The 11,552-nt window shown below is 46.7% G+C and overlaps 2 protein-coding genes across 2 annotated transcripts in view; both read left to right on the top strand.

Moving 5' to 3' along the window:
• The window catches only part of LOC101548818 (protoheme IX farnesyltransferase, mitochondrial), a 129,076-nt gene extending 121,387 nt beyond the window's left edge, over positions 1-7,689 (top strand). The window contains exon 7 of the mRNA XM_004603979.2: positions 5,907-7,689. Coding sequence (XP_004604036.2) covers positions 5,907-6,307 — 401 coding nt within the window. The 3' untranslated portion in view covers positions 6,308-7,689. The remainder of the gene's footprint in view (positions 1-5,906) is intronic.
• A 1,003-nt stretch (positions 7,690-8,692) lies between these two features.
• On the top strand, positions 8,693-10,871 carry LOC101541678 (importin subunit alpha-7-like). The gene is given in 2 exon segments (XM_055142456.1): positions 8,693-9,422; positions 9,425-10,871. Coding segments are annotated over 2 exon segments (1,599 nt in total). The 5' UTR covers positions 8,693-8,752; the 3' UTR covers positions 10,354-10,871.
• Positions 10,872-11,552: the final 681 nt, after the last annotated feature.

Raw genomic sequence — 11,552 nt, forward strand, 5'->3', positions numbered from 1 at the left:
AAGTTGTTCACTCGAGGTATCTTAATACAATAGGCAGAACACTAGACAAAGGACAACCATGCGAGTAAGCCGGGTTCTGAAAAGGATTCAGCACCATCGGCCATATCCACACAGTGACCAAGCTCATTGAAGTTTCTTGAGAGTTCAAGATGCCCTCTGTCTAACGTTCATCAATTTAAAGAAGGTCTTTGATTCTGTTGAGACTGAAGCGGTCATCGAAGCCCTAGCCAAACAGGACATTCAAAGTCAGTGCATCAAGATCCCCCGTAAGATGTATTATGGATTCACCACCAGGATCTCACATTTCTACAAGGAAGTGATCATTGATGTAAAGAGAGGGGTTCAGCAGGGTGATACCATTTCACCAAAACTCTTTAGTATCACCCTCAAGAACATCATGCGACAACTGGAATGGGAAGGAATGGGAGTGAAGATAGAAGGTCGGCAACTACATCACCTCCGCTTCACTGATGACATCGTCTTAATAACACCAAACATTAGCCAAGTGGCACAAATGTTGGCTGACTTTGACCTTGAGTGTGGAAAGTTCGGCCTGTAGCTGAATCTCACCAAGATAGTGTTCATGAAAAACGAACTAGGCCCTGATGTTCTGTTTGCTCTCAATGGAACGAACATCTTCTAATGCAGGAAATATGTGTACCTGGGTCGAGAACTCAACATGAGGAACGACTTGGCGCCAGAACTGCGCAGGAGGAAGAGAGTGGTGTAGAACGCCTTCAAGAGTGTCCGAGAAGTTGTTGAGAGAATGAAAAACCTCTGGCTCTGGGCACATCTTTTTGACTCCACTGTTCTTCCTGCACCAACATACACCTGAGAGACCTGAGTCCTACGAAAACAGGACGAGAACACTATTTGGTATCCCAAAGAGGAATCAAAAGAGCTATGCTTGGAACTCAAGCGAGAGAAGGAATCCGGAGTTCCAACCTCCATCAATGATCAAGAGTCAGGGACACTGTCTCGTTTGCCAAGCCATCAAAAATCAGATGGGCCAGACATGAAATGCAAGTTAGAGACGACCACTGGACTAGAGCTGTTCCCAAGTGGATTCCACAAGATGTCAAAAGACCGAGTGGCCGCCCACCTACAATATGATCAGACTTCTTCATCAAAACCCTGAACGAGCATTTTGAGGCTCTTTGTGTTCCTGGAGAAAGCAGATAACATTGGGCTATACTATCACGAGACAGGGACGAATGGAGACGTTACTGGTGCCCACTCAAGCAAATCGAAGATCAATGGGATGACAAGTGATAGAAGTGATTTCAGTTGAATGGTTGGTTTCCCTTTGTCTTTTCCCCTTCTAATTCTCCTAGGGTACTCACTGCCAAAAGTGTTGTTTGTAATTGAAATGAAACTTGTTTTTTGAAAGGTACTAACATGTTTATCTGAATGAAGCAATCCTCCGCACACCTCAGAACTTTCCTGACAGCCTGTGTCCTCCCTGGTGCTGGCCCTGTTATTGCCAAGATCTCTCCTGGTCCACAATACTGTGTCCACATGGTTTTGCTGGCTCCATCCTCACTATTCTCAGTACCGTCTCAGACGCATACTCTGGCTACTCTACTGGGTGTTCGAGTTCTTCCAGCTAGTTGCATCCTGGCTAATTGTCACTTATAGAAAGGCTTCCCTGTGCAAGTCACTCCCATGTGTCAGCTTCTTTGATTCTCTTAGTAGCACTTCTCACTCTTCCTTGGATTTATGTCTATCTCTCCTCAGACTGTAAGCTTGGCTTTGTTTTGATTGCCACTGTCATTTAGCATCCAAAGTTGTGCTGAAATTTGATGGACATGCATGATCTATTACCAAGTAAATGGATCCAACAGAGAGTAACTTTTATTATTATTATTATTATTACTATTATTATTACTAATTATTTTAACTGTAATTGTTATCATTTCAAATAGAAGTCTTTGTGTGAACTATTTTACTGAGATATACATAAATATAACATAAACAGGAGTTTCAGTGTATTTGGGGAAGTTGACAGCAATATGACTAAAATATGCACCCCAAAATCAAGAATGTATTACATTTTTTCCTATAGTAGAAAGTTGAAAAAGAATTGATTGACAAGTAGAGCCCACAGTAAGTGCAAACTCCCCAATTTTAAAGGCCCTGCACCCACACAGGATCTACTTGATACAGTTGCTGATAAACGTAATTCAAAAACGGGTAAGTTTCTGACCAGAACAATATGAATAAAAATCAGTGTTATCTTTGAAGTGAAAGGAAGAACTTTAAAAGCCTGCCCCTACTATCACTATAGTCTGCAGTGTTGAAGAATATAGACTAAACTTAAAAGAGGATCTTGTTCTTCTGGATCCTCCCTGGTATGTGAACAGTGGGGACACTCTGGGACTTTAAATGCCTCATTTCCTGAATGATTTAGGCTGTTTTCTCTCCTATGCGCCCTCTGTTAATAGTGACTCCAGACTCCCACTTTCATTTTCGAACATTTCCACAAAGATTTTAGAGTTCCAGCTCTCCAAAGGCGAGTGGTTTCCAAGTGGATTACACAGTGAGCATGTGAGCTGAGTCTCAGTGGTCTGACTGAGGTCATAATTTCCTGAGGGGCCTCCCCTCAGGAGACATGTATCAGAAAAGCAAGAAACTCCAGCTGCTTCCCCCGCCCCAGGGAGGTTGATGGCGATGACGAGGCAGGCAAAGCAAGGAATGGAGCCAGGATGGTTGGTCTCAGTTGCAGTTTATTCCATTCCCATCTCCATTCTCCTCTGATTCTCCTCCTGCCTCTTCCTCCCCCATGCTACTTCATTCTCCTCCTCTGGCTCTGGATGTTGATCTAGCTTCTCCAGATCTGGCACTGGGACTCCCCCCCAACCCACTCTTTCAGCCTAGTTAAATCCCTAAGAATGAGGGGTTGGGGCTTACACATAGGTGTGGTCACAATCAGTAGGGGTAAAGTTCTTTCCCTTAGGGGATGCTGCTTCCAGGACAGATTCTCTTTCAGCAGGACACCCACCCAAGGGCGGAATCCCATGGGTGTGTTTCTCCTCTCCTTGTCCAACTAACATATAAGTAGTCATAATATTAATCATTTTGTATGGACATAGCAAGAGATGCATTAAGCTTATAGAATTGCTCTCCTGGGGTCATCTCAATCTCAGACTACAGTGTTCAGGCCAGATTAGTCTTTCCTATCCCTAGCAGGGTCCTAGTCTCGTCGTTGCTTTTGGATCATGACATGACATGTCCATGACCAAGCCCTTAACATATAGTTAAGCATTAGGCACCTTGGCCAGGCCCATCTCGATGCCAGGGTAGCACATAACTCACCGCTTGCCCCGGGTCTGTCCTGTCACTTGTCGGGACCCTGCTTTTGGGGGTGCTAGGAAGTAAGGGCAGCTGAGGCTTAAGTCAAGAAAGCAAATGCCCGGGAGTGAATAATATTCTAAGCCATTTAAATCCAATTAAATCCCATGTTACCAGTTAACAACTGTCTTTCTTTGTCTATACAAAAAAGACATTGTTTTAAAGTAAACTATTCAAAAGACAGGAGGAGAGGAGCAAGGCAATATTAACTTACAATACAAGTTCACTGTCCTAGCAAGGCCTGACCTTACAAATTAACAGAGTCTGACTAGAGGAAAAGCTGATTAACTGGTTAGGGAAGGAAGCATAGAAGTGGTTATGGATAGACAAAGGAATGAGAGTGATTCGGGAGCACCTTGATGGGCGTGACCCAATATACCTAAGTTTGTGGCAAGGGAACAGGACATACCAATGTTGTCTAAAAATGTTTAGAGATTATTACCAGATATGCCTAAACTCTTTGTGGCAAGGGAGAAAGGACAAACCAATGATATCCTACAAGCTCAGACTCCTTTTATAATGGGCTGCTTGCTGTTTGAATATTTTAAAACAACTCAAAGTAAATACCCCAGAGTCCAGCTCAAGCTTTGTTTTGGCATCCTTATAAATCCTGAGGGACTGGAGTTACACTGTCCTTTCCCTTCTTTTCTTTACTTTCTCTCCCCTCACATTCCTGTCCTTTTGCCTCCTAAATTCCCTGCAAGTGTACCTTCTTTTGTCTCTGTCACCATCCTTATCCTCAGCCACTTCACCTGTGATCTCCTGATTGTTTTTTTGTACTTACTTTGGGCCCCTGCAGTGTGCACTTTCATTACCGGATCACTGACACTTCCCTCTACCCAGGATGGTGAGATACCCCTGTGACACCTTCTGTTTCTTTTAGGATAGACCCATTCTTAGAGTAGCCTACCAAGTCCCCTGTGGGTCTCTACCGTCCCTCCAGCTTAATCGAGTAGGGTTCCTCATTGTTTGCTTTACTCTGGTTATTCAATCTTTCCTTCTGCATTTTGCATTTGCATTTCCTTTTGCATATCATACAAGTCTGTATTTTTTAATCATCATACAGATCATTTGACATACAACTATGAGTCAATATATAATAAAATATATCTAAAAGAAGATACATTAGTATACATAATAAAATAAGATACATAAAAGAAGGTATGATCTTTGAGTACCTGGGCTACTCCATGCCCCATGCTGCTTCATAGGGCTGGCTCCTTATTCCACAGAGCGCAGCTCAGAACTCTTCCTCAGAGAAGCTCCTCATGTTTACTGTTCTATTGCTTACCTCCCCAGCACATTATTTGCATGGTGATCTAGATTCACTCGGATGACTTTTGATCATTGTCCATCTTTTTGAGGTCAAAAAGATGCTTGATGCTGACAGAACTCTGTGATCTCTCACCATTGTCTCCCCTGTGTCTGCTTTGACCACTTTCATGCTGAATGGCTTTCGTGCTTCTTTACTCATATTTTTCTTTATTCCATATTTTTTTTTTGCCTAAGTTACAACTGAGCTGCTTGTGAGTGACCAACTCCAGCCCCAATATAGAGAACAGTGTTGCTGTTTAACTTGTAGGCATAGAAGAGCCTGGGTTAAAAATCAAACGGGCTGTTTTTGTGAGGTGGTTAGTGATTTTTATTTTTGGGGGTGGGGAGGGGGCATACTCCCGGGCTCTCTGCTTAGGAATCACTGTGTCAGGCTCAGGGACCATAGGGGGTGCCTGTGATTGAACCCAGGTTGGCCAAGTGTAAGGCAAGTGTCCTACCCACTATGTTATGTTCTGGCCCCCAAACAGACCATTTTAAAGTCCTCTTTCACTTCTTTTTGAGAATTTAACATCACTGATTCCTTTCATCATTTAACAGGTTTAAAATCTACCTAAAATGCATTAGTCAGAATTCAAAGTACACAATCTGAAAGTCTTTCACCTGTTCTGTGCTCAGTGAAGAGCAGCTCGCAGCCTTCCCCAGGGGTGAGAGGAAGCTCTGTGCCACAGATTCCTGATCTCAGAATACTGGGACATCTCACGGCCACAGACAAGTCATTGTCCCAGGCACAGCATGCTCCTTGTGCCACACTCTCTCTTCAGCACAACTTTCTCAAGGGAATTGGTTTAGGGGGCCTTGGAGACCATTGAGTTTTCTCCTGGGAGTGTCTAGGGGACATCTGTCTTGTGCGGATTATGCAGGTGCAGCTCCTGGGGGCTGGAAGGGCATTGTCCCCCCCCCCCCCCGCCCTCCCTGGGGGCCTGGCTCCATTGTTCTGTATCAGCATCAAGCAGGGAGCTGGGCTTTGGGAAGGGCCAGGCCTCGCCAGAGCCCACCAGGCCAGGAGTGCACTTTAGCCGCTGCTCCTCACAGAGCAGAGTGAGGGAGCCTGAGTGTCCAGCACAGAGGCCACGGCCTTCCTGCCTGCTTGCAGTGTCCAGAGGCTCCTTTTGCTGAGAATGTGTGGCAGTCCATCGGCTCAGGCCGGCCAGGGTGGGTGGGACAGACGCAGGAGGCCGAGCCTGGGACATCTGATGACTGTGCTTTGCCTCCTCTTGCAGGCGCACTCCTCCTCGGGGGCATCCTCTACTCCTGGCAGTTCCCGCACTTTAACGCCCTGAGCTGGGGCCTCCGGGAGGACTACTCGCGCGGCGGCTACCGCATGATGTCCGTCACGCACCCCGGCCTCTGCCGACGCGTGGCCCTGCGCCACTGCCTGGCGCTGGCAGGGCTCTCAGCGGCAGCCCCTGCGCTGGGCGTCACCACCTGGGCCTTCCCTGTCGTCTCCCTACCCATCAACCTCTACATCGCCTACCTCGGCTTCCGGTTCTACCTGGACGCTGACCGGAGGAGCTCCAGGAAGCTGTTCTTCTGCAGCCTGTGGCACCTGCCCCTGCTCCTGCTCCTCATGCTCACATGCAAGCCGGAGCGGAAACAGGACAAGGGGGAGATGCAGAGCTGAAGTCGGGGTCAGCGGGGGCGGGGGTGCAGAAAGGCACACGGGTCGTTTCCTCAATTACTGGACAGGGTAGTTTGGTAATTTGAAGGTGAGAATAGAAATTACTGGGTTTGGTATAAGACTAAAATAATTTGGTGCTTAATGATAGGCCGACAGTTTTTTCAATGATAATATCCAAAATGTCCCCCAAATGAGTAGTGGATTAACTCAGTATCTGAGTGCAAAGAGAGAGTATCTTTCTGTCTAAGGCGATATACTCTCTCTCTCATTCCATCCCCATTGCTCAGCTTTCTCCTTGCATAGATGTACATGTAACCACCTCCCACCTGTGTCCCACTGCCTTTGCCAGCTTTACTGGCAGACAGACAAGGTAAGTGCTCTGCTCTTGATAGTCCCAGTTTTGTGTCCACAGGCTCTCACAGAGGAAAATGGATGCTGCCACCACTGTAGCCCCTGGCAGCTTCCAGCTGACCCATTACATGTGCTCTCCAGTACTCGATTTCCCAGGTGATACAAGGCCAGGGGTAGGCTGCTGCAGGACACATGGAAGTAGAGTTCCACACGGTTTCCAAGGAAATCTCACCTGAACTGCCAATCTCTGCCCAACACCCCGCCCCTACCCCGCCCCGCCCCTGCCATTATGTAATTAGCATTTCAAAAACTCCAAGGAATCAAAGGTTTCTTTTTAATTTCGTTTACAATATTGAAGGTATCCGAAGCACTTCTTTTGAAAGAGATAGCGAATCATACCTGTCTCTGTTCATGCCTCTTCCTACAGGCACCCTCTGTAGAGGGTCAGCTCTTGTTTCTGTATAGCTTTCAGTGAAGAAGGGAAAGCAGAGAAGATGAGCTGGCCTAGCCAGCTTGCGTACCTCCCTTTCTTGTCCCAGTAGTGAAAAACACATTTCCATACTGCTGTCTTCTGAAATAAGACGTAAAACTCCATGTAACCAGTGGTATTAAGAGCTAGAAAGTGGAGTTGCAGCCCCGATGGGGCAGAATTGTATTCAGATTTGGTCTCATTGCACCTCTCCTATGGTTATTCCCATTTGTCTGCTGGCAAGTCCCATTTGCCTTGAAGCTTGACAGGATGTGTGAATCACTCATTCTTCGGGCCCCTGCTGCCATGTAGGAATCCATTTGGAGAGTTTCGCTGTAATATGCCTATCTAAAAACTTTCTAAAGCAATTGCAGATATCAGTCCCAGTTTCTCCTTGTCAGAGATGTTGTCTCCAAGCTGTATGCTGGTTTTCTGCTGTGGGAACATGGCATTCAAATGTCTGGAAAATTATCTGCAACTTAATGCAATGCAGCCCTTAAATTTGCATTAGTTCTGTTTTCCTGCTGCAATAAACCAGTATATAAAACCAGAAGAGTGTGTGGTATCATTTTATTTCATCTTGTCCTGAGTTTGCGTGGTTTCTGGTAGAACTGATGGTAGATTCACTCCTTAGAAAGCACATCAGTGTTTCTGTCTCCATGTTGTGAGTAAGCACCTTGGATTTGGATACTTTCCTGACAGAATAGTAAATGAAAGGCCATGACTCCATCCCCTCTTTTTTGTAATAATCTAGCCTTGACCTTCTCCCAAATCATTGCCAAAGAAATCCCCCTCTGGGGCTTCCACTTTAGAAGGAACTTTCAAGTTTTTTCTCCAGGAATCTCCAGTCCTCACTGACTTGCACCTCTCCTCACTGTCCCTGAGGGTGGCCAATGCTAGAGGAACCCGCATACAGGCTCCTCTAACCCCTGGGGGACTGGGACTGAAACTTCACACCCCCATGATCCTGTCCTGATCCCTTCAGCCCTTTTGAGGATAGTTGTTCTCTCTGTCCTAGACCCCAGGACTGCGCATCAGGAGACCCTGGGCAGGAAGCCTGTGCCTGCAAGACTTCTCTCATCATCTGGGAAAGCACGCCTCTGGTGGCTCTCCTGCAGTCACTAAGCACCTTGACGGGGAAGGCCTCTGAAATTCAAAAATGTAAAATTTGAACCGGATTTTTCTGGTATCCCCAATCCTGCTAATTCCAGAACGCTTTTCCCCCTGTGGCACACCTAGTCAAATTCAGGGTCAGGAACACTGCCTGGGAAATGCTTTCTGGACCTGACCTCTCAGGGTCGTCGGGCCTCTCCAGTCTAAATATAGGTTGGAATCCCTGACTTAGGTAGGGGACCACTTAGAGTAGGACAAGGGGTTAATCTTTGCAGTAGGACTTGAATTGTGTCATTCTTTAACAGGGTAAATTATTGTGAAGGAATGAGGACATATCTAGTCCTTTTATGTGCTTTGCTTTAAGCATGATTATTAACACAGTATTCCTCACGGCAGAGCTTGGCAAGCTCCCCTTGGCGTATTCGATATGCCAAAAACAGTAACAATAGAGCTACGGCTGAAGCTGCCACTGCTGCCGCCGCCAAGTAGGAGCGAGCGGAGCCACGATAGAGACCATGGCAAGCCCAGGGAAAGACAACTATCGAATGAAGAGCTATAAGAACAATGCCCTAAACCCTGAGGAAATGAGACGAAGAAGAGAGGAAGAGGGCATTCAGCTCCGGAAGCAGAAGCGGGAGCAACAACTTTTTAAACGGAGAAATGTAGAACTAATTAATGAAGAGGCAGCCATGTTTGATAGTCTCCTTATGGACTCCTATGTGAGCTCTTCTACTGGGGAAAGTGTGATAACAAGAGAGATGGTGGAGATGCTCTTTTCTGACGATGCTGACCTACAGTTAGCAACTACACAGAAATTTCGGAAACTGCTCTCTAAAGAGCCTAGTCCTCCAATAGATGAAGTTATCAGCACTCCAGGAGTAGTGGATCGATTTGTGGAGTTTCTAAAGAGGAATGAGAATTGTACATTACAGTTTGAAGCTGCCTGGGCACTAACAAACATTGCTTCTGGAACCTCTCAACAAACCAAAATTGTCATTGAAGCAGGGGCTGTCCCCATTTTTATAGAGCTGCTTAACTCAGACTTCAAAGACGTACAAGAACAGGCAGTCTGGGCACTGGGAAACATAGCTGGAGACAGCTCCATTTGCCGAGATTACGTCTTGAACTGTTCCATCCTTAATCCTTTGTTAACACTCCTTACCAAGTCCACACGACTGACAATGACGCGAATGCAGTCTGGGCCCTGTCAAACCTCTGCCGAGGGAAGAATCCAACCCCTGAGTTTGCAAAGGTCTCCCCTTGTTTGCCTGTGCTATCTCGCCTACTCTTCAGCAGTGACTCAGACTTGCTGGCAGATGCTTGCTGGGCCCTTTCTTATCTGTCTGATGGCCCCAACGAGAAGATCCAGGCAGTCATAGACTCTGGAGTATGCCGGAGATTGGTGGAACTACTAATGCACAATGATTACAAAGTGGCCTTTCCAGCCCTGAGAGCTGTGGGAAACATCGTCACTGGGGATGACATCCAGACCCAGGTCATTCTTAACTGCTCGGCTCTCCCTTGCCTCCTCCACTTGCTGAGCAGTCCCAAGGAGTCCGTCCGGAAGGAAGCATGCTGGACCATTTCAAATATTACTGCTGGCAACAGAGCTCAAATACAGGCTGTCATAGATGCAAATATCTTCCCTGTGTTGATTGAAATCCTTCAGAAAGCAGAGTTCCATACAAGGAAAGAAGCAGCATGGGCCATCACAAATGCCACATCAGGAGGAACCCCTGAGCAAATCAGATACCTGGTCTCACTGGGCTGCATCAAACCCCTCTGTGACCTGCTGACTGTGATGGATTCAAAGATAGTGCAAGTAGCCCTCAATGGATTGGAGAACATTCTTCGGCTTGGCGAGCAAGAAGGCAAGCGCAGTGGCTCAGGGGTCAATCCCTACTGTGGCCTCATTGAGGAAGCCTACGGCTTGGATAAAATTGAGTTTCTCCAGAGCCATGAGAATCAAGAAATCTACCAGAAGGCATTTGACCTCATTGAGCACTATTTTGGTGTAGAAGATGATGATAGCAGCTTGGCTCCCCAAGTGGATGAAATGCAGCAACAGTTCATCTTCCAGCAGCCTGAGGCCCCCATGGAGGGCTTCCAGCTATAATATCTGCCTCCAGGGAGGGGAGGGGATGGGAAGCACCACCAACCAGCAGAAAAGCAGCCCTCTGGTGGGCGGGAAGCCAGGCCCCCCACCACTGGCCACCACACACCTCTGCTGCCCTGGAAGACTGTGCTCTTCAACCTGCTCCACCCCCTTCCCTGGAGGGAGCGCCCTCTGGACAGACAGAACCATCTGAGGCTTACTTTTGGGTTTTGTGACAAGAAGGGGACATGTTGGGTTTTTCTTCCTTACACTATATTTTGGCTGCACACATGTCTTTAACCCAGGAGCCCAGGGGTAGACAAAGGAGGACTGCGGTAATCAATTTTGCACCTTTTTTTTTTCTTTAGTGGTGACTGACTTCCTTTATATCTTCCTTCATCCCAGTCCTCTGCCCTGATCTGTGTAACTCTTATCTTGGGTACTTGAGCAGATGGAATATTCCAGAGGTGGGAGGGGCGGGAAGGGAGAGGAGAAATCCAAAACAAAGTGTTCTTGCTCTGACAGAATAAAAAAAAAAAAAAAGTAACAGTAACCCGAAAGAGCCTCCAATATGGTACCGTTGGGAAGGACGAGTAAAGAGAGGCTTCTAAAATCTCGGCTGGGATGACACTGATACAGCGATTCCTTCCCACTTCTCAGTCTTACCAGCTTCCTCTTTAATAAAATTACCTTAGCAATTAAAGGTAATTAAAATCAATTAAAAATCGAATTTTTTCACAACACTAAAGCCTGCCCCACAGGTAAATGCTAAATAATTTATTTTGTATCGCTTGTTATGAATAGTATAGAATATCTAAAACTTTCAATAATTGGGGCCCTGAGACATCTCTGTGGTGAGCTGCCGTCTTCCAAGATTCATTTGTGAGTCTCTGGATCACGCCGTTAGTGTGCTTCAATGGCTCCTGGAGGCAGTTCGTGGGCTTGACCACAGGATACCAGATGGGTGGGGAGATGGAGAAGGACAGCCCATACTGGCTTCCATGTGGCCTGGAGTTTTCAGCCACTGGTTCTACGTTCCTGGGTTTTTCTTCTGGAGGTTTGTGGTCACCGGGGTTCATCTGGAGTAGGTAGAGAGAGAGAGAGAATGCCTGCTCCATCTCAGGCGCACTGGTGAAATTAGCATGGCCTGGGACCCGGGGACGTCTGTGGTGAACTGCCTTTTTCTGAGACTCATTTGTGAGTCTCTAGATCATGGTCAT

The sequence above is a fragment of the Sorex araneus genome, chromosome 6, assembly GCF_027595985.1.
Source record: "Sorex araneus isolate mSorAra2 chromosome 6, mSorAra2.pri, whole genome shotgun sequence".
NCBI lineage: Eukaryota > Metazoa > Chordata > Mammalia > Eulipotyphla > Soricidae > Sorex > Sorex araneus.